General features: G+C 39.0%; 1 protein-coding gene across 1 annotated transcript in view; it reads right to left on the bottom strand.

The window, feature by feature from the left end:
* Window positions 1–17,538, bottom strand: part of LOC117301167 (zinc finger protein 40-like) — a 28,221-nt gene extending 10,683 nt beyond the window's left edge. Inside the window, exons 1-2 of the mRNA XM_033785067.1 lie at window positions 17,243–17,538; window positions 2,781–2,843 (exon numbers count right to left, since the gene is read on the bottom strand). Of these exons, the coding sequence (XP_033640958.1) occupies window positions 2,781–2,843; window positions 17,243–17,282 (103 nt within the window). The 5' untranslated portion in view covers window positions 17,283–17,538. The remainder of the gene's footprint in view (window positions 1–2,780; window positions 2,844–17,242) is intronic.
* Between the last annotated feature and the right edge of the window lie 4,709 nt (window positions 17,539–22,247).

Here is a 22,247-nt window from a genome sequence, read left to right as displayed (position 1 = left end):
GCTCTGCTATCACAAAAACAAGGCTTTTCAAAATCACGGCTTTGGCTTTGGATTTGGCATCAGGCTCCGTCCTCTTGTCTGAAGCCTTGAGCGCGTATGCAAAAGCACGTGAAAATTGTCAAAACAACCGCATCTGGAGCCAAAGCCATGGATTTAAAAGGGCTATACATGTACACTGCTAGTGCTAGTGGGTATTTCTGTTCTGACCCAACTTAAGAAATGTCCCAACTTTAGTTTGGACCCAAGTGTTACTTGGGACAACCATGCTATAGCTGGGATCCAAAGATTGTCACCAAACAAGGAACTAGTGAGCCCAACTAGAGCTGTGATCAAAAACACTGTGACCAAGCAAGGAACCACTGTAGAATTTTCCCAACTATAGCTGGGATCCAAAAATTGTAAAGTCCCAGTCCCAACTATGTAGTACAATGTAGGCCGTACCAGCTGTCACACATTAAAGTTTGGACTAGGGCATAAGAACTAGAGGGCGCACTGGCCTATGTACGCAACCCGGCATGCACGCAGGCGGCCATTTTATTAGTTGAACGAACAGGCATTGCTTAGTGTTTGTGCGGCCATTTTGTAAGTTGACAAAACAGCATCGCGTCACCATTCAACAAACACAAATTCCAACGTGTACTTCATATTCAACGCGCGTAGCATCACTAGTGCGCCCTCTACATGGCTAGTTCTTATATATAACTCTATGGACTAGGGTCAACTAATTCTTAAATTGGGCCGGAGCATTTCTTGCTCCTTGGGTGGCTAGAGGCAGACTTTGCATACATCTGACACACATTGCTTAGTGTACACGAGGGAAAAACAATTGACTTATCATTACTTTTGCCATTGGCAGGGTTGCGAACCATACATAGCCTGTAACTGACAAAAATGTCAAACTCCCTTGGAAACATCACAGTAGAAAAGAAATTTCCTCCCCTTTTTGCAACCCCTTGAGTTATAGACTTCAGGGAGCTTTTGCGAAAAGTATCATGCCAAGCGCTAGAATGAGGAGTAAATCAAAGAGTAGATTTCTAATGATTTTGGTTTTACCCATACACCGATTTGTGCTAATAGCACTGTACACACAGTATACTCAAGTACTTTCCCGAGCCCTGTCAAACAAAAAATGACACGCATACATGTATTACTCGGGTGGGATTCGAACCCACGACCCTGCAATTCTAGAGCAGTGTCTTACCAAGTAGACCGCTTGCCAGGTAGCTAGAGGTAATTTAATCTCAAATGCAAATTTCCATCTATTAAAAGAGAAGTACTACCGTCTTCTAAGTATTTACATGTAGTAGACTTATCACATACATGTACATGACATAGGATTCGAGCCACAGGGCTTGCTACGTACATGGTAGCTGGTCTTGTGGTAAAAGACATCTTATCTTACAATGAAAAGGTCAGGGGTTCAAATCCCACCAGAGTGATTTGCCTGTGGATTTTTATTCATAGAAGTCGAGAAGTACAGAGTATGACTTGCTTTTATGTACAATACACATCGGTGTCTTACATACATGTACATACGTAACCTTGGGTAACAACAAAATATATTAACCCAATGCAAAACGAACATTAAAAAGAGGGAATTGTGAGAACTACACAGTGTACATAATTTTAAAAACCTAGTAGTTAAAGGGAGGGTCATAGATTGGTAACTATCAAACAATTACTGCCCCACCATTAAAACTTTGAGAATCAAATCACTGTGTACAGCTGTTGACAGCTTCACTTTTTATTACGCCTAAAGGATTCCCTTCAAAGTGAAATGGCTTGGATTTTTTGTTTTACCCTAAAACATTTGAATCTGAGAAAAGATTCTTGCATGAACCGTTTGTAAGATTTCTTAGGGTTGGTGTCTGTCCACAAATTCTGTGGCCAGAGATGCAATTGGCACACATTTTCACAACGGTAAATATGTATGAATTTGACGCTGATGTATTATGTGTTACTGTACATGTATGTACAGTGAAAATACCTCAACAGTTTGTTTCTCCTTTCTCAGCAAGAAGGCAGCTGAAACTTTCACACGCGAAATTTCAAACGCATTATATTATTTTTGTAGCCCTTTTCACACTACATGTACTCTATACAGTGGGGATTGACGACCAGCCCTTTCACACTTTGAATGTTTTACCCCTGATCTACCCTGGCATAAGGGCAAACCATGGGGAATAGCCACTCCTGGAACAGAAGCAGTGAAACAATGGGTCATCTTGAAAGGTTCACCATGTGAATAGAGACCTACGCGGTGAAAATTCGCTGGGGTAACTGTGGGTAAACAAACTCCCAAGGGCTGTATTCCACGGGGATGAGAGATACAGTGTACAGTGTGAAAAGGGCTACAGTGTAAGATAATATAGTGACTCCTGCTCTGGATTATGGAGAGGTAAAACACAGTGTTCTTAAAACGTACAGCTGGAATCCTGTGGACATGGTGGAAAAGGTACCTCTTGGCAAAGACAGCGTGAAAGTATGCCAGGTAACTGTGTGGTTAAAACTCCCTGGGGTGGATTTCACTAAGAGTTAGGACTAGTCTTATCTCAAGTTATGACAAGTTACTCGTCCTAACTTAGGACTAACCATGTTTTGTTTTTTTTTCCCTACATGTAGGACTAGTCCTAAGTTGGAACTAGTCCTATCGACCCCTTGACTCCCAAAAACTGTATTCCACAGGGATAAGAGGGACATTGTATTTGTGTGAAAATGGCTATTTGTCAAATACCAATTACTATATGCCCCTACCAGAGTAAGCCTATCAAGAAACTCACCTTGTTTACTGGTATCAGTGCTGCCACCATCACGGATCAATTGTTCAACCTCCTCACGTTGCTCTGTAACAAAACAAAAATTATTTACACAATTTCAATCACAGAAACCCAAAGTTAAAACAAAGATTTCATAACCACTATGTGGAAAATTGTGAGCCCCTGTAAATTGTTGTACTAAAACTCATGTACATGCACATGTGTATTTAAAAAAAAAAATACAAAGAATGGCTCAACAGAGTTCTTCACAAGGGCTAAAAACAAAACTTTTACAGTTTTACTTTGGAAAAAAAGTTCCTATAAAAAAAATATTCTAACCAAGGAGATTTTGACCCAAGCACAGTCTTTCTCAAAGGTGTAAACAAAACTTTAAACTCGGCCAAGCAATCACCTGTGAGTGCAAATGGGACTGACACTTCCTTCAAGCAACAGGTGTACGTGCCTTAACACAAGTGCGTACACCTTACTACATGTAGGATGTACGAACTTTAATCTTTAGGCCTACCAAATTTAATATCAATTTACAAATCCTCATACACAACTGTAAAGAACGACAAACGCAATTCATAATTACATCATCAAATTACATTGTAATGCATAACTAGCTTTAGTAGGGCCTACACACACCACTGCAGCTACCACCAGTGCAGGAGTAGCTATCACACACAAAAACGATCGTGCCTAATTACCTTCTGAGGCACAATCAAAGATCAGCAGTACAAATACATGTATCATGTATCTGTGGTCAATTTAAAATGTAAACCTGCTACATGTACATTGTACCGATGTAGTATTAATACAACACCAATTAAATATTATCCATGTACTAGACAAGTTTTAGAATTGAACAGACTAATAAATGACGTGCAAACAAACAGACTGCTGTACACACAAACACAATGATCAATGGACATCAAAAAGTTCTGCCAATTCACAATCTACATTGTAGCTGTAACACACATGCAGGCTTTCCAGGAAAAAGAGTGGAATTTCACCACCTTTTCGCTTTAACAAAAACAGCTACACAGTATGATACAATGGGGCACATCCTGTAAACACTTTCTCTTCAACATGGCCCATATTAAAAAACAATTTTATAAAACACTCACTTTACAACATGAACGCAGACTGTTGGCATAAATCAAAGAATGGAAAAACACCAGGCTGACACTCCACTAAGTAAACAGCTCATCCCAGTTTGACGTCTCTACCGACTAAAGTTTGAGTCACACAACCAACACGACATCCCCCGTACCTTACGACCAACGAGACAGCATCAAAGTAAATACACTCTCAAAAGAGTCACTCAACCAAACATTCACAAACTATGGAGTCAGAGTGTGTAACCGTCCAGTCAAGTTCACCCAGTACAACTGTGCACCCAGAGCAGACAGCACCCTTTTACTCCTTGCACATCTGGAGTGGCAAGTTAAACTGTTGGGAAGGCTCAAATGTCATGCCAGGGAGAGTTGGCCAGACAGGCTTCCCCTTCTGGGATGTTACCCAGTACATTCATTACAAAAGTGGGTTAGCCTTCAGAGTTCGGTTGCCCTTATCATTTCAGGGGAGAGTTTCCTTCATATATTACCAGTAGTTACAGGCCCATGAACAGGATTTCAAATTTTCTTTTATGATGCTTATTTTCTATGGGTTAACCTGTTTAAAACACAAATGTTTTGGGATTTGTTACATTACGTATCATGTACAATGTACATGTACTGTACATGATGTACAATTGCAAAAGCATGTTCTTTATTTTAGTTGTATAAAATGGGCCCTAATTTATCATAAAGTTCTAGGCATGAGACCAAACACTCTCAAGCCTTAGAAAACCTGTAATGGGGTGCTAGCTATATGAAACAAAAAGTTATAATTCGCCGTTAATTAAACTTTGCTCTTGGAGGGCCACTCAACAAAATTACAATATAATGAAAATGTAAATTTGTATAGGAAGGGCACCACAGCAAAAGCACAGGGCACCATGGCTATTGCTGTGGGTGTCATGGGATATTTTGAGGCATGACTTTAAAGGTCTCTTTGTTTTAATACCTTGATTTTGTATTAATACTACAAGAATTGCACACCATGTACCACGTACAGTACATGTAAATGTTCCTCACAACATAGGCCTACATACTTCATCTTGAAGGATACAAACTACATGTACATGTACCCCCCTTGAGAAATTAAACCCCGATCAGACCCCTCATCATCCAACTGAGTCTCCCCAATCCAGGGAACCTTCAGGTGACAACTGACAAGGCCACCTGCCACACTGCATGCCACACATCACCCCCTCTGGCAATTGCACAGCCTGGAATCCCCAGTAGAGAGACATGTCTGTTGCAGTAGAGGCTGAGAGAGGAAGCTTTGGGGTCAGCTGTGACAGGACTGGTTTCCTATTGATAATCTGGTTGCCAAGCTATAAATAGCTCCCTGGCTGGATGGCGGTAATTCCTCAGTTGGTTGATTCAGCTACATGTATGTGTACTGTACACTGAGAGGGGATTGCACCGAATGATTGCAGGGTCTCACAAGTTTGTACTGGCAAACAAAATTGTGTTATAAAACTTTAAAACTACACATTATAGTGAACTATTATTAATGCACAAATGGGTATTTATTCAAATAATAAAATATTATATATAAAATTGAACCAATTGGAAATATTTTCTGCAACCTCCACTTTTATAATTTTGTCATATGTACAGTTTATACATGTTTACAAATGTACATGATGCATTAAAGTGGATGGGTAATTTATTACAAATTCCTTTATCAGACTGCCTGCCAACAAAACAAAAATTGAAAACTAACTCTGAACAACAAATTGTGGAAAAACCTTGATTGTAAATATTATCCTGTTACAATATAAAATGTACTGTAGTGCTCATCGCTTTAACTTTTTTTTTTTTTCTAGGCCTACTGAACACATAATTTTGTTATACATGTACATATATGTATTTGATGTGTAGGTCAAACATGTCATGGGTTGGCTCTATATTCCTGCCCAGCCAGTTTTCTAGCAAGACAGAGACTTGGAATATTATTTTCATTTCAAATGTTGAACTCATTTTAAAAAAAAATGCAATTGACACGCCCACAGAACAATACTATGAACATTAGGCCTAGGGAACAACATGTCACTGCACTGTTTCAGAGTCCCTTTCGAAACGAATGGTGTTAAATGTTGCCTGTACGTAGTTTTCTGTAAAGAGTTCAATTTTAAAGGGGCATGTTGCCTTCGCATTGGGCTACATACATGTACATAAATGTAGGCAGCATACTGTATAAAAAGTGTTTGTTTCGAAATGATAGGCCTTTCATTTTAAAGTAGGATCTACATGTATTGGATTGACAAAATTAAATTTGAAATTGTGTGGCAGCATGACAACAGTCTGTAGTAGTTATAGGGCTATAAACGCTTGAACAATGTAAAAAACTGTGGGGGTTTTTAAAGAAAAATCAGCATACATGTATTGACTGGTGGTTACTTCTTAAATTGTTCACGCTCAGTAGACATGATACTAGTCAGTGCACTACAGTGTACAGGCTATGTACAATGTACAGTTATATTCAGGAATGAGGAAATGGGTCTAGTTTGAGAGGATGTTTCGTCACATCCATGACATCCAGGACAGGCTTGCAAATATCCTGATTGCCAATACAGCCTATCCTCATATCAGCATACACACAATATGATCCCATTTGACATCAGAAACTACGTGTGTATCACTCATCAAAATGCGTTACCATACATGGTTAAGAATCCTTCCTCAAAACCACTAAGCAATGTAACAGCTTAGTGTCAGGATTTGTTTTGGTTGGTCAACAATTGCTCAACAGAGGGCGCACTTCACTTGGCAGGCAATCCCAATTCCAATTCCATGGTACAGTGTAGACACAGCCCCAAAATACAAGCTCTGAAACCTTTGAATCTGGCACATTTACTGGTTAACAATTGTTATCTGTCCATACATTTGTCTACTATGCAGTTGTGAGCAACTTTATGTAAACTTGCCCAGAAACGATTCTGTTCAGAATACACAAATCTGAGACTTATCTAAGGTTATTTTTGAAGATACTTTTACCCCCCCCCAAAAAAAAAAATCCATTGTTGCTGCCTGTATGGATAAAGGTTTTTGATTGATGTTGAGTTGGTTTGAATTTTGTAAAGAAGAACAAATTAGTGATCCCTGGAGTGTCTGTTTTATCAGCCTCTATATTTCTGCCTCCGAGACGTCTAGGTACCAAGAAGCTGAACTGTTGCTATGGATACAGTTTACTGGTTGCTATTGATCACCACAGGTACAGTGCATTGGTTGCGAACCTTTCCAGTTAAAATAAGACGTTATAGGTACAACACATGACGGATGGGACAAAAAGCCATAGGTCCCGTTTGTCGAGGTATTGCCCGTAAAAGAACCAAGTGCACTTTCAAGTTTCATGTATTGAAAAGAGAAGATGTTCACCCAGTGTTTGATTGGGTGCACAAATTGTGCTGTTGCCAGCAGCACCTTGTAAACCATTACATGGTGTTAAATATAAAGGCAAAGGTTCCATACTTAAAAGACATAGCTCCACATGCCTTGAAGAATGTATTAACAATGTTTACAGTACAGGGCAAGAGTGTTACCAAGTGACAGATTTGAGTAGAAGCCAAAGTAAATGCAGCATCAGACACAATCGTCTCCATGCAATCGTCTTTGCCTCGATGCCTCTTTTAAAAAATGTTCCAGCAACATTATCAATACATCCTCATAGCATGCACAGTGTGCTCTGTTATTAGTTTCAGGAGTCACCAACTGCCTTGCCATTACATACTACATTATACGTAACGCATTTCATTATCGCTCAGTATAAAGTTCATGCATTCATGTACAAATAATTAAACCTCTGTACTCAAACACGCCCCAGATAGAGCGCAATATGCAATGAGAAAGTTGGAATCAAGCCAAGTCAGCTAGAGCAGCAGATCAATTTACAGAATAAAAGGATATAATTCCCATTTAAGTGACAGGTTGGAAATCCTAGTCTAGACCTCATTTCATAAAACGAGCAAAGGGTACCATGGCTGTCTGGTTTAGAACATCTAATTTCAAGTTCTGGTAGTTTAGTCATTTAATATGCGTGTGGGTTTGAATCCCAGTGGAAGTGTCGTGGCGGAGCGGTTAAGAGCACCAAATTCAAACTCTGGTGTTTCTGATCAGCAGAGTGTGGGTTCGAATCCCCAGCCGTGACACTTGTGTCCTTAAGCAAGACACTTATCCATTGCTTTGTCCTTCGGATGGGACGTTAAGAAGTTGGTCCCGTGTGTTGTGTAATGCACGTAAAAGAACCCAGTGCACTTATCAAAAAGAGAAGGGGTTTGCCCCGGTGTTCCTGGCTGGATTGTCAGCATATTGCGCCACAGCACCTAGTAAACCATTACATGTAAAAGGAGTAGATCTCATAATTAAAAAACCTAGTCCCACGTATACCTTGCAGGAAATACTGTATGTTTCAGCACTTTAAGACGCCCTTCGGGTGTACAAAGCGTAAGCGCTATAAATATCGACTATTACTATTATTATTACGACACTTACATGTATGTGACATGTAAGAGCAAGATGATTATAACTGCTTAGAGCTCCTCACCTAGGGTACTTGTGAGGGTACTTGTGAGGGAAGAGGTTGATACTGTGTTTGGAAAGCCAGTTCAACTCATAGATTTATCTAAGTAATGTACTTAGTGAATTTGAGCCCTAGAGTGTAGATTTAACAAAGAGTTTTTAAAACTAGTCTTATCTCGAGTTATGTAACAGGAGTTACTCATCCTAACTTAGCCTTTAAAAATCCTTGTATGCTAAGCCTAGTCCTAAATTAACTCTTTGTGAAATCGACCCCTTGACTAGGTTCAGGTTCAGTAAACATTTTGAGCAACAAAACCTCTTGTCCTGTGGATGTTTTCCCTGAAACTTACACAATATCCTAAAATAGAAAAAGAAATCAACCAGACGAAGCTTATTCACAAGGCGGAGAACTAAATCACACCCAAAGTGTTTCACGTTCCAATTCATGTTTTAAAAAACATAACATTGTAGGCCTAATCATTGTGGAGCAGGATCTGGCCTGTTTATTGAGCGGAAGACGATGTCTAGTAACCAGGGACAACCATACCATTCAGCCAGACGACCACAGTCAATGTGCTGGGCTTGGTCGGTCTTATGTTAGCAAACCCTAGTGTCTTAATTGGTGAAACCATTGATGTAATACATCACTGATTGTAACCATAACATCCGTTATTATCCGTGGTCGGATGTACTGTAAGCATTGCACAACTGACTGATGATGACCCTTTTTCTGTGGCATAGTATGAATTCATACAATGTATGCCTACATGTACAATGTACGTATCCTTCTTGTTCATCCACACATATGTACATGATGTCAACAAAGAGGTGTTTATTTATACATAAAGGCACTGGACACTATTGGTTATTGCTCAAACTAATGTTTAGCATAAAAACTTACTTGGTAACTAGCAATAGAGAGCTGTAGGAAGTATACACATCGTGAGAAAGGGCTCAACCTCACAAGTAACATAGTTGTTTTGAGAAAGAGGGACAATGTAATATCTCACTCAATATGACTCAGGCCTGAAGCCTTTTTCAAGCATCTAAAAGCACACACATTTGTGCAACAAGGATGTTGTTTAGCTGTCATTATTCTCTTGCAACTTTGATTTAAACCAATCAAATCCAAATTTGTACAGGTCTTTGACAATTACCAAAGGTGTACAGTGCCTTTTAAAGTAAAGAGCAAAAGGTCTACATGTACAGTACAGTACAGTACATCTCTACGAAGGTCGATGTGTTTCATCATCAATATGAGGCAGGACCATCCTTGAATTTCCTCTTGGTGCAAGGGGAAAGCCGTTTTCATTTTGTAAAGGCACTCCAATTGGAAAATCTTAAAATAAAACGGCAAAGACCAAAGCCTGGAGGGGCGTGGCCTCTGTATTTTCAGTCAAAATTCACTCCAAATGGTACGGCTGTAGGCCTATACATAGTTCAGTATTGAAAAGCATCCCTATTTAATGAAATTTTGACCAAGTGAAAAATGTGACGGACTACTGAAATGACAAGGTGCTGGCCAGTCACTAAAATAAAATGTGAGGGTAAACCAATTGTTTCTTTGTCGTTTGTTTTAACGTAAATTTAGCACCACATTCGTGTATGTAAATTTTATTTATAACTTCCCATTGGTGATGCCTCTGAAAGTGCATATTTGCACAGTATTGCAACAAAATTCAGTTTAGCTTTATGAATGAGTGTACAGTGTACAACGTACTTGCTGCGTTGTATTTGTACTGTTCACTTTTAAATTCATAAATCATAGTACACTACAATGCATTGACCATGAAGTGCACTTCACTTTCTCATTATGTATGCAAGCTGCAAGACTTTAGTCAGTAAAATCTTAAATATTTCATGGCCTTGAATCAGTCAATCAGTGATGCCTCTGAAAGTGCATATTTGTACAGTATTGCAACAAAATTCAGTTTAGCTTTATGAATGAGTGTACAATGTACAATGTACTTGCTGCGTTGTATTTGTACTGTTCACTTTTACATTCATAAATCATAGTACACTACAATGCATTGACCATGAAGTGCACTTCACTTTCTCATTATGTATGCAAGCTGCAAGACTTTAGTCAGTAAAATCTTAAATATTTCATGGCCTTGAATCAGTCAATCAGTCAATGACTAGTAGTAGTACTATAGTAGTACCATTGAGGTTCTCCCTCCAAAGTGTAGTAGAGAAAGGGCAGTAGGGAGTGCACACATTGGTTTGTGTCTGCGTCTATTTTTAGATGTGTGTATCATCAGACTGTGATGTGTATTGTGTTCTCACAGTGAGCAGTGAGTAAGCAAGATGTAGTCATGCAACGCATGGGATTAAGCCTGATGTAGTCATGTACTGCAGGGGATTAAGCTTGATGGATACAGCCATGCAATGCAGGGGATTAAGACCCCTGATTAATAATTTCTGATCTGCAGATTATTTATACTGATCAGATTATTAGTGTTACTGAGAAAAACTATAAGGAGCCTATTTTTTATGTACATAAAAAGTGCTCTGCAACATGCTAAAAAATCTGGTACACCACACGATTTATGTGGCACCCGCTCAGTAGATTAAGTAACGTAAGTTCGTGATCAAATGCAATCTTGAAGACCTTTGCTCAAAGAAGTCAGCAGGAAGAAGTGGCAATTAGGAACCCCATCAGAGTGCATACTCAGAGCTACAAAAAAATTAATCAAAATTTTTCCCCGGCTCTTAGGCGTGCCCAGGATCCCACTCAGCAAAAGGCTTCACATTTCATAAAGCTCTCACACTCCATTCTCATAATAACATCATCCTCAAGATGTACAGAATTGACACCACGTGTATACATGCATTGTATATAGTTCACAATTACTTGATATAGTTAGTACAATATCACACAACTGCACAGTTTATGTACAATGTATATTACCTTTGTAAAACATGTAACAAATTGTAATAAATTGTCAGCTCTTTCAGCTACTGTGTTACTATTCCAGCTACTGTGTTACAGCTGTGTTACAGCTACCATACTGTGTTACTCCCAGCTACTGTGTTATATTCCAGCTACTGTGTAATATTCCAGCTACTGTGTTATAAAATTCCAGCTACTGTTTTACTATTCCAGCTACTGTGCTACAGCTACTGTGTTACTCTTACAGCTACTGTGTTATATTCCAGCAACTGTGTAATATTCCAGCTACTGTGTTATAAAATTCCAGCTACTGTTTTACTATTCCAGCTACTGTGCTACAGCTACTGTGTTACTCTTACAGCTACTGTGTTATATTCCAGCAACTGTGTAATATTCCAGCTACTGTGTTATAAAATTCCAGCTACTGTTTTACTATTCCAGCTACTGTGCTACAGCTACTGTGTTACTATTACAGCTACTGTGTTATATTCCAGCTACTGTGTAATATTCCAGCTACTGTGTTATAAAATTCCAGCTACTGTTTTACTATTCCAGCTACTGTGCTACAGCTACTGTGTTACTCTTACAGCTACTGTGTTATATTCCAGCTACTGTGTTATATTCCAGCTACTGTGTTATATTCCAGCTACTGTGTTATATTCCAGCAACTGTGTTATATTCCAGCAACTGTGTTATATTCCAGCTACTGTGTTACTCTTCAAGCTAGCTACTGTGTTACTCACAAACCACAGTATTCAGTACAGAACTACTATAGTACTCCGGGCCTTGACAGTGGTTGAGGAATGGGCCATTGATTGAAATGCAATCAGAGTGAGGCCATGGAGGATTCATGGCGAGACTGAGATTGAGTTACTAATTGTCTCATTGTGCACACAAGTACAGTGCATTGATGTTTCTAATCTACATCTTTACAGTACTTGTATGCTCAAAGCAGCCTGCTAAAAAGTTCATTCAAAAGTCCCCAGACAGTTTCGCTATTCCTATTGGTGGAGAGCTAGTCACGTGGAGGTGTTTAAAATGGTTGATAATGACCAGATGTAAGAGCTGTATATAACCGGTTGTTTTCCGATAGCATTTGTGCGGGTTAGCCCACAACCTCGTTCCCAGGGGTGATCGATCTCGCCGTGCCATTTTAGCCCATGGATACGAGGATGGGAATACTACGCAGACAAATGCATACTCTGAAAAACTGTCTCATATAATGCACCAGATGTATAGAGCTCAAGGTTGCGAAAAACAGATAAGAGTTCCTACTTTATCAGGCCTTTTAACCAAAATCGCATTTATGAATCCATGGGAATAAAAGAGTAGTGACTCATTCTATAACTGCCATTTAAAACCTTGCAGGGTCACAGTACCAGACATTAAATCTTAAACTGCACTAAGACAGAGTATACAGCCACTTCTCATCATAAATTGTCAATAAAAGTGCAGAACAGCAGAATTCTTCTTTTATAAAGTTTGCAAAAATTATCAATGAATTTAAAGAAAGAGGGTTTGTGACCTTCAAGTACAAGTCTGCAGACTGTTGTACTCAAGTCGAAAAGTCCTATGACAATACTTTGTACCAAGTCAATGCTTGAGTGATTGTCTGCAGAACAATAGATATCACACAATATTTCCAACAGCAGCTAACCACATGACTGGCTTCAGTGTTTGGTACCAAACCGAAAGGGAAAGTACCTCACCATGGCCAACCGCGAAACATAATTACGGAATAACTGAAAATTATCCAGGATACTTTGGCACCATACAGTCTAATGGGAGAGATGGGCTGTTGCCAGCCTGGCGTTTACATCCCCTTGTGGGAGTTTGCCGAGTTCCCTTTTTAGGAAGATCATCTAATCAACAACAAAAAGAATGTATGCAGGCCTTAAATTAACCCGTGGCACCAACAGCAATTGCCGTGATGCCCTGTGCTTTGCTGTAGTGCCCTCTGCAAGGTTCCAATACAACTTCAAATTTCCCCACGTACATGTAGAGGTGGCACTTACACCATGTGCTATCGAGGAAAATTGTTGGCCCCTTCAAGAGCGAAGTTCAAGGCCTGTAATATTGCATTACATGGAATAGTACTTTTGCTGGTTACCTTATTCTGGTAAGCCAAATAATGTTGTGCTTACATGAACACATGTCTACTTGCTTTGCTTTTAAAAGCATTTTGCAGCTCTTTTAAATTGGGCTTTATGTAAGCTACATAATATAGATTGGTTTTAAAACGGTACCAATCTTAGTTGGCGAAAATGCGAAATGTGTGATGAGCTCACCCTTAACGCTAGCCCTACATACATATTGTCCAGTAATAACTTGCCCTGTAGACTAGTAAAAACTCTATGACCTACAATGCTCATGAATATTTCTTCCTTTTCAGGTGTGAATTGTTTAAAACCTTTTTGATTATTTTTGAGTGAGTGAAAAACTGCATTTGACCATTAAGCAGGTGTAAGCCCTGGAGTCAATTTCACAAAAATATTCCTAAATTAGGACTTAGTCGAGGACTATTTTAGGAGTTATAAAACACTTAAGGCTACATGTACATGGTAAGTCAGGAAACTCGTCCTATCTCGAGATAAGACTACCGTCTTTACTCTTCGTGAAATTCCACCCCCGGTCTGTCAGTCCTATCAATTTCTTTGTTCCAGAAATTAGTCTGGCGACGCAGACTAGTCATACTCTAAAGTTTGGCACTGACTTCCATACAATACCACTCCTGAACCGAACCCCCAACCGCCCCCCCCCCCACCCAAAAGGAAATTTATTACCAGTCGGCGATTGCCTACATATTCATACTTTACAGTGAAGGAGTGAGTACACTTCAAACATGTATCATGCTTTCTAAATGATCAATATTGTACCCAAATAAAAGAGCAAAGTTGGACAAACAATCTTTTCCTCTTTATTATTACTGGCAGGATGCCAAATATAAATACAGTTGCTGTAAACTTACATTAGCAGACTGATGCATTTTGGTACAAACCCTAATTGCAGATTGATGATCAAAATAATTTGACAACACGTACAAATACATAGCAGGGCCCATCCAAAACGTGTACATGATGTACCATGGCACCGCCGATAGAGTCATGCATGGAATTCTGCAGTTTACCATTTCTATGAAAATTATGCAGTTCTTCTTAATATGATTGTTACATCGAGTTGAAAAAAAAATAGCTGTACATTTTTGCTTTTTAAAAAATGAAAACAAAACCAAACATAAAAAGCCCGAGCTGACTAAAAAACTTATAACATTATCAAATGGAAATGAGATTTTGTTCATAATGTACTAAACTTCAAAATAGCGTACTTTTTAGCAAAGGCACTTGACCCACAAAGAAAAACAAATCATTATTTGCAAATTTGCAATATGAAAAACATAGATCTGATCAGAAACACATCATCCAAACTGCAGTGTTACATGTACATCCAGCAATGATTTGCACCTTTGTACATCTACGTAATGTATCAACATGAATGTAGAGTACATTGTGTTTGTGTACGCAGGCCTAAACACCATGTACACACTGCCTGTACAGTGTTTTTGCAGATCAAAATATTAAAATGTTGGGACTTCAAATAACATTTTCTTGTCACCGACACAGTGACAGCAATCATCTGGAACTCTCGCGAATTAGTGCTGGTACATGAACCAGAACATAAAGTTGAAAGCCAGTCTTAGCCTATGAGTATTTCCAGGTTGGATCTTTTCAATATTATACATTTTAACCATCCACACTCTACTTTGTCTGAGAAAGGCTTCAGGCAAAATTTTCACAGTTGTTATTTTATGCAAATGTTGGGATACACCAATTGAGGATACTGGTCTTTGACAAGTATTACCTGCATTTGTATCCCTGCCTGTAATAACTGCCAAGACCATATTGTACATTGTATGTAATGTAACAGTTAGGTACAATGTAGGATCAATTCAAGCTACAATGTACATAACAAAATCTAACACCATGGTAACAACCATTGGACTCTGATTTGGGTAATGTGTATACAACAATGTATGGTAGGATACAAATTTAACATCTCAAGCATGCATGAACTGTCAACAATAGGTATTTTGATGTACCTTTACACATTTAGTCCTAAAGTGTTAAATGGAGACACGACAGTGGGATGACAATCACAATGTATTGACTCAGAGTAAATGAACAGGTTTGTGCAGTGGTGTCTAGCCTCGCCTTCCACCTCTGGGGACCCGGTTCAAATCAAGGGCACGATGTGGATTGAGTTTTTCAGTCCCTACTTGACTTTGTGGGGTTTCCCTAGAACAATTCTCTTCTCCCACTTCTAAAACTGAAATTTCTTCATTAACTTCTCACCTTGTCAAGATGCTGAAAAGGCTTTGACAAGTAATACCCAGCAAATACCTATCATCTCATCTGCCATCTACCAACAATCTTTTTTCCCAAGAAAACTGAAATAGGAAAAGTTTCCGTATGGCTCCACCACTTTTTCATTCGATATGAAATAATATAGTATCTAATTTACCTCTTTTTGTAAAAATGAGTGAAAAAGTGGTTGCACCATACGGAAAGTTATCCCTGAATGTACGGAATAATCTCCAACAATTTTAACAATCCCTCATAGATTTCAAATCCCACTAAATTTTCAAAAGCAATTACATTCACAATTTAGGCCTGACCTCCTTGTGAAGTTACCTAGCGGAAGTTTCAGGAGGATAACTACCAAGTACCAAAGGAAAAACCGAGAAATGCTTCAGTGTATACTGGGGTCAACATATTTTATTATCAAATAGGCCTACTGAACTGTGTGGCAATGAACCACATGATCCGCACAATCAACGTTGTCTCATCTTCAAAGACTAGCAGGACACTCGTGATTACCAAAACATCAAAGAACATGTACATAGGCCCTATCATCACAGCTTATCACCTGAACCCAATTTCACATGACAATCGCTTCTTATTTATATTAATCTTAGTAAAAGGTTTCTCAGATTGAAATGTTTACGAAAGGTGTTTCTCAAAATGTTTAATTATCAACACAAGACAACAGCTTTACTGCATCATTAACAGCTAAACTGCTTCTTAGCAAGTAAGTCTTTGCACTTGTTCATTTTTGGAGTGTTAAATACAAATTAACAAAAAAGGATAATACCCTGCATTGAAATAAAAAATATCCCACCATTTAAAAACTTTAACAATTTTTATTGACCAAAAAAACTTTAACAATTTTTATTGACCAGCCAGTCTACAACTAAACTAGTGTGTACGTGATACATCATCATAAAATGAAGGAATTTATTAACAATAGACACGATTTGTTATATTATTTGGGGTGTTACACCTGAAAAAAGACCTAATAAAATACATGTAAACACTGCACTGTGAAAACTACATTGTAGTACACGTATGTCCTGTATGGTAGTCATACGATCGACTGTGTGTGTGTGGTGAGAAATTACTATCCCTATGCACCACACACACATCATCACATGACCAGTCAATGAATAGCATTCCATGACTGAAAGCCCGGATAACTAATCCACCCCCTCACTAGCTTCGGGAAAAACTCTCCACAAACTGCCCTCAAATCATCACAAACTCATCCCCACAGACTGAAAATCACTCCAATACGAAGTTAATAATACTCATATTAAATAAGTTGGTGGAATTCCTGTGGAAAATTGTCCTGTTTCACAGAAATAGTGGCATGAATCACCCTCAATGTTGTGACCTCCGGAGGGATGACGCGTCATGACGGGAATGTCGCAATAGCTAATGAGGGAACCCCAACTCGAATACGAGAGAGGTATTTCCCCAAAATGCACCCTAGATTCATCACAAAAACATGGCAACTTTCACCAACTGACGCTACAAATTCACTCCCAAACGGTCCTCTATGGACCTGTAGTCACACTGACACACACAACATTAACATATAGGAAGGTTTGAAGTGAAAATACTCACGTTTTAGAGCCTTGGGTTTTGATTGTTTTTGACGTGGCATGACTATGTCTTCCAACGGAGTACACGCAACTTGGCGGCTTCGCTCAATTTCGATACGCCATCAGTCAGCCAGCAGCCGGGAATTCCCGTCCACAACTCCAAATATCCTTTCCTTACGACAACGTCAACACGAACAATTTTACCGCAACTGATCACCAGCCATTGTAGTACTGAAATAACTTCGCGGGAGGTAGATAAATGTTGAATATGGCGGTGTTTTTACGTGATCAATTCGGCAGACATCGGCGTCTGTTTGGTTTTTACGACGAGTCGGTGTGTTATGAGCTTTGGTGACGTCATTGATGGGTCTCCCGCAAACTGTACACACACGGACGAACGGCCAGCAATGCCGCGCCACGCCCCAGAGCGAGGCTACGTATTATCAATTTTTCTACAGCTCTCTTTTGGCGCGGGTTTTCTATCAACATACATTCTTTACTCATCGTTTACAGAACACTGCTTTTATACTGACAATCAATTTGGCCTACATTATAATATTATGACTGTACTGTAGAGTGTACTTGGACTTTGACAGCTGCTACATCGCTGTAGTGGACAAATTTCGTATTGGATACTATGATGAGCAATACAAAATACAATTTATTATTATAAACAGCAAAACAAAATTCGCATGGCAATTTCAAATTAGGGGATATTTTTCAACTTATAACACAGATACTACTTATTCTTTTTTGCTGTGTCTTTGGTTGGCAATTATGTTAATCGGTTTGTGTGATACGTAACTAATGCACAATGTTCTGATAATATAGTAATCTAATTAGGAGAAATAAAGTGCTCAAATAAATTTCCCTTTTTTTACGGAAATGTTGCTCTGTCTGGGCCTGTGAAAACATGATGACATCCAAACAATAACATTAAAGCCCAACGGACTCGTCTTTCAAAGCAAATAACACCTTTAGTTTTTGAGCCGTTCTATTGATTCAACAATCTATACACACAAAAAAACTAACCTGCGAAACTTTCATTTCCAAAAAAAATGTGGTCGCGTTTTCAATTGAGATTATTGCCGAGATGGATAGGTGTATAATGTCCCACGATAACCACGAAGGAAGAATTCGTATTTGAAGAATTTGTATTTGGAGTGATAAACCGAGAACCGTTTCATACATAAACGTTTCTCAGTAGGCTCTATATTAGTGTATTCTGAATCCCCCTCTCTAGAAAATCAAATTCTCGAAATGAAATTATCAGCTGCAGTGCTTCTTATATACAAAAGTCAGTTGTTTTTGGTCATTAATGTCACGGGGAGTAATTACCAAAGAAGCACTGGACACTATTGGCAGTTACTCAAAATAATTGATAGCATAAAAGCTTACTTTGTAACAAGCAATGGAGAGCTGTTGATCGTATAAAACTTTGTGATAAACTGCTTTAAATAGATGTTAAATTTACATCGGGATAAAGAATATTAATTTTTTTCCGATTTTTTTCTTAAAAGCAGTGGACACTATTGGTAATTACTCAAAATAATTATTAGCCTAAAACCTTTCTTGGTAATGAGTAATGGGGAGCTGTTGGATAGTTTAAAACATGAAACGGCTCCTTCTGAAGTAAGTAGTTATCGCGAAAGAAGTAATTTCCCATTTTGATTTCGAGACCTCAGATTCAGAATTTGGGGTCTCGAAATCAAGCATGAAAGCACGTAGTTTCGTGTGACAGTGGTGTTTTTCTTTCATTATTATCTCGCCCCTTATAGACGACAGATTGAGCTCAATATTTTTCACAGGTTTGTTTTTTGTGCATAATGTTGAGATACACCAAGTGAGAAGACTGGTCTTTGACAATTACCAATAGTTTTCAGTGTCCTTTTTCACAGGGGACGTTTTATTGTCTTGTTCATAGTTTTTCCGATAAATTGGCAGCAAAAAATTATCAGAACTGTCTGGGCCATCCAGGGAAACAATGAGGCACTGGATACTATGAAAATAATTATCCAACATAATGAACATAAAAACGTACCTTTCAACGAGTAATGGATAGCTGTTGACAGTTTAACAGGTTGTGAGACATGGCTCCCTCTGAAGTAGAATCTATTGGGAAAGTACAACATTTTTATTAAACATATTAAATGATTTCCAGACCTAAACTGGGGTCTCGAATGCAAGGCATCTGAAAGCAACAGCTAAAGTGCAACAAGTGCGTTTTTTTCTTCCATTATTCTCTCGCAACTTCGACGACCAATATTGAGACCAATATTGAATTTTCACAGGTTTGTTATTGTATGCATAATAATGTAAAGCAAGTGAGAAGACTGATCTTTGACATATTATACTAAATGTGTCCAGTTATTTTAAGCACAAAAGCAGCGCACAACGAAAATATGTGACTACTGTCTTGTACAGTTTGTCATTGGTTACCTTCTCATTCTAAGCAAAGCAAAATTATCTGCTTAACTGGGTGTTTTCTTTTTCTTTTTTTAGAGGCTTCTTTTATAGGAGGGCACCTCTTTTAAAGTAAAAAAAACGCTTTTACGTAATGGTGAAATTCTTACAATACAAGGCTTATCCTCATATAGGTAATACCATTCATATGAGTTGGTCGACATACGAAGGGGGATCTTTAATTATAAGCGGTCATTTTAATTTTATGGTAATTTTGAAATAATTTCTATTTTTCTTGGGGGGGGCAACAAGAAAAACCATTGTTTATTAACTTGACTTGCAAGCTAATCGTTTTACACTTTTCTTTAAAACGAACCCCGGTTTCCCGGGATCTGGAAACGATTTCTCATCCATGCTTAATCATACATGCCCAGGCTTTCATGATTGGATGCCCCTCCCCCCCCCCTCCGAGACCTTGTTTGTGTCCAATGGAGCTCGGTTCTTTTTTTTTTGGGGGGGGGGGACCAATAAGGAAACCCATTAGTTTTTCAACTTGAATTTCAAGTTTATCATGTTACACTATAAATTAAATTGTATAATGAGCCCAGAAGTGGTACTGGTCTGATTGGTCCGAGCAACAGAGAAGTTGTCGGCCGAGGGGCAATGGGGGTCTAGGGCCTAGCAGCACCCATGGGGCCTGAGGCGAGAGAGTCTGATGCCCGGTATCCATACGTGGGGTTAAGGGGCATTACATCTTCTTTTCTTTTAGACGATTTTTGGAGGGCAAAATTTGAGAACAATTCGTGGTTCACCTCTTGTGATTTTTGTTTTTATAGTTTGGGGTGAAATTCTTCTTATAATGGACAGAGGGGGACCTGAGTCCGGTCACCGAAGTGCAGGATTGTTGCCGAGGAGGGGCAATGGGATGGGGGTACAGGGCCCAACACATAGCCTGAGGCGTGAGAGTATTATGCCCAGTGGTAAAGGGGGCTCTGGTGTTCGTGGCTGAGGCTGCTAAGAAGGCGCCGTTACAAATTTAGATTAACTGTGAAAAGTCATAATTATATATAGCACCTTGTAAAATCACTCCTTATGGTTATGTACTTCTTTTTTACTTTTTTAAGCATTTATTCGTAGCTTTTGAAAGTTTGTGGTGGCAATCTAATTATGGATATTTTCATTGAGGCTCCAACCTTTTTCGTTGGCGCTGGGATGGAGTATTTTAGGGTTGTGACATTGTTTTGATTGTTTGGTGTATTATGGCTTATTTTGAAGTCCCCTTATTTTGTACGTATTTCACTTTGTTAGATCTCTTGAACGTTAGTTCTTGAGTTTGGAGTTCTTGATTTAGACATGTTGGGGCCCCCTTGCGACCCCCTTGTTTTTTTTTTTTGTTTTTTTTTTTTTTGGGGGGGGGGTTGTGGTGCTTTCATTTTTTATTTATACATGGAAACCCAGGAGGTTTTTTGTTTTTTGCACTTGGCGTTTAGCTATTCCACACTTCGCATAATCCCACTGGTTGGGAGCAGAAGGGTCGGGAGTCCGGGAACCGGAGAGAGCAGGGTGTCGGCCGAGGGACAATGGGGTCCTGGGCGCGCGTCCTGGGCCCAGCACCCGAGGAGCGAGCGTGCTGCCCGGTTATGGTTCGGACTAATGTTCACATAGCCAAAATTCTCTCTTGCAACTAACTTTGGGTCGTACACATTATGAAAAAATATATTTTATACTAGGGCTGTTATTATAGACAACCCATGTTCCGTTTGGTCCATTTCAAACCATCGATAGAGGGCGGTATCGCTTGTTCTTTTTCACCTGTCTTTAACTTGTTTAGGGAGCCACTTTGTGCTTCGTGGCTCCCGGGGCTGGATGTCCCCATTCACACAGTCTGATTTTTGTAGTAAATGTTTGACTCATACTAAAGTTTGGTAAAGGGGTATTGTGGAGACGTAGTTAAAGCCTAGCTGAGTTGAAGTCATGAGGGTGCGCAAGTAGTTTGCAGAAATACTGCGTGAAGTAAACGTTTTAGAATTCGCTTTATGCAAATCATTGTGTCACAAGAATTCGCAAAATAATGTGGGGTAATTCTGTGCCGCCTGTCTTTGTAATTACCACAGAAGAAATTATTCATGGTTTTGGTATTGACCTTTATCATGCTGCCTCCATCTTGGTCATGTTCCTCATATCGAATAAAGAGAATGAATGCTAATAATCATTTTGCAATTAAGAACCAGACTATTGTGTTCTTCCAGCCTCGTATTGGTTAAGTTGATATCACAAGGAGAAACTGAGATGGCTGCACTTGACAAATACATATCCCTTACTGTTCTTTTCTGTAAATTTTGGGGTTTGGAATGCCGAGGCCTAATCTAGCAGTTTGCTCACGGAAGACGGATCTTCACTTCTTTCAAGAGGCCTTTATGTCAATCTAAAAAAAGACTTGGACAAATAAATACTTTTTCAATAAGTAAAAAAAAAAACATTCTCCAGATGCAGAATTTCCGATTAGCTTATGGCAGTTAATCTTATAGACTTATAGGCAGTGGACACTATTGGTAATTGTCAAAGACTAGCCATCACAGTTGGTGTATCTCAACATGCATAAAATAACTAACCTGTGAAAATTT

The sequence above is a fragment of the Asterias rubens genome, chromosome 16 (genome assembly GCF_902459465.1).
Source record: "Asterias rubens chromosome 16, eAstRub1.3, whole genome shotgun sequence".
Lineage (NCBI taxonomy): Eukaryota > Metazoa > Echinodermata > Asteroidea > Forcipulatida > Asteriidae > Asterias > Asterias rubens.
The sequence above is the reverse complement of the archived record's forward strand: the minus strand, read 5'-3'. Positions and strand labels throughout refer to the sequence as shown.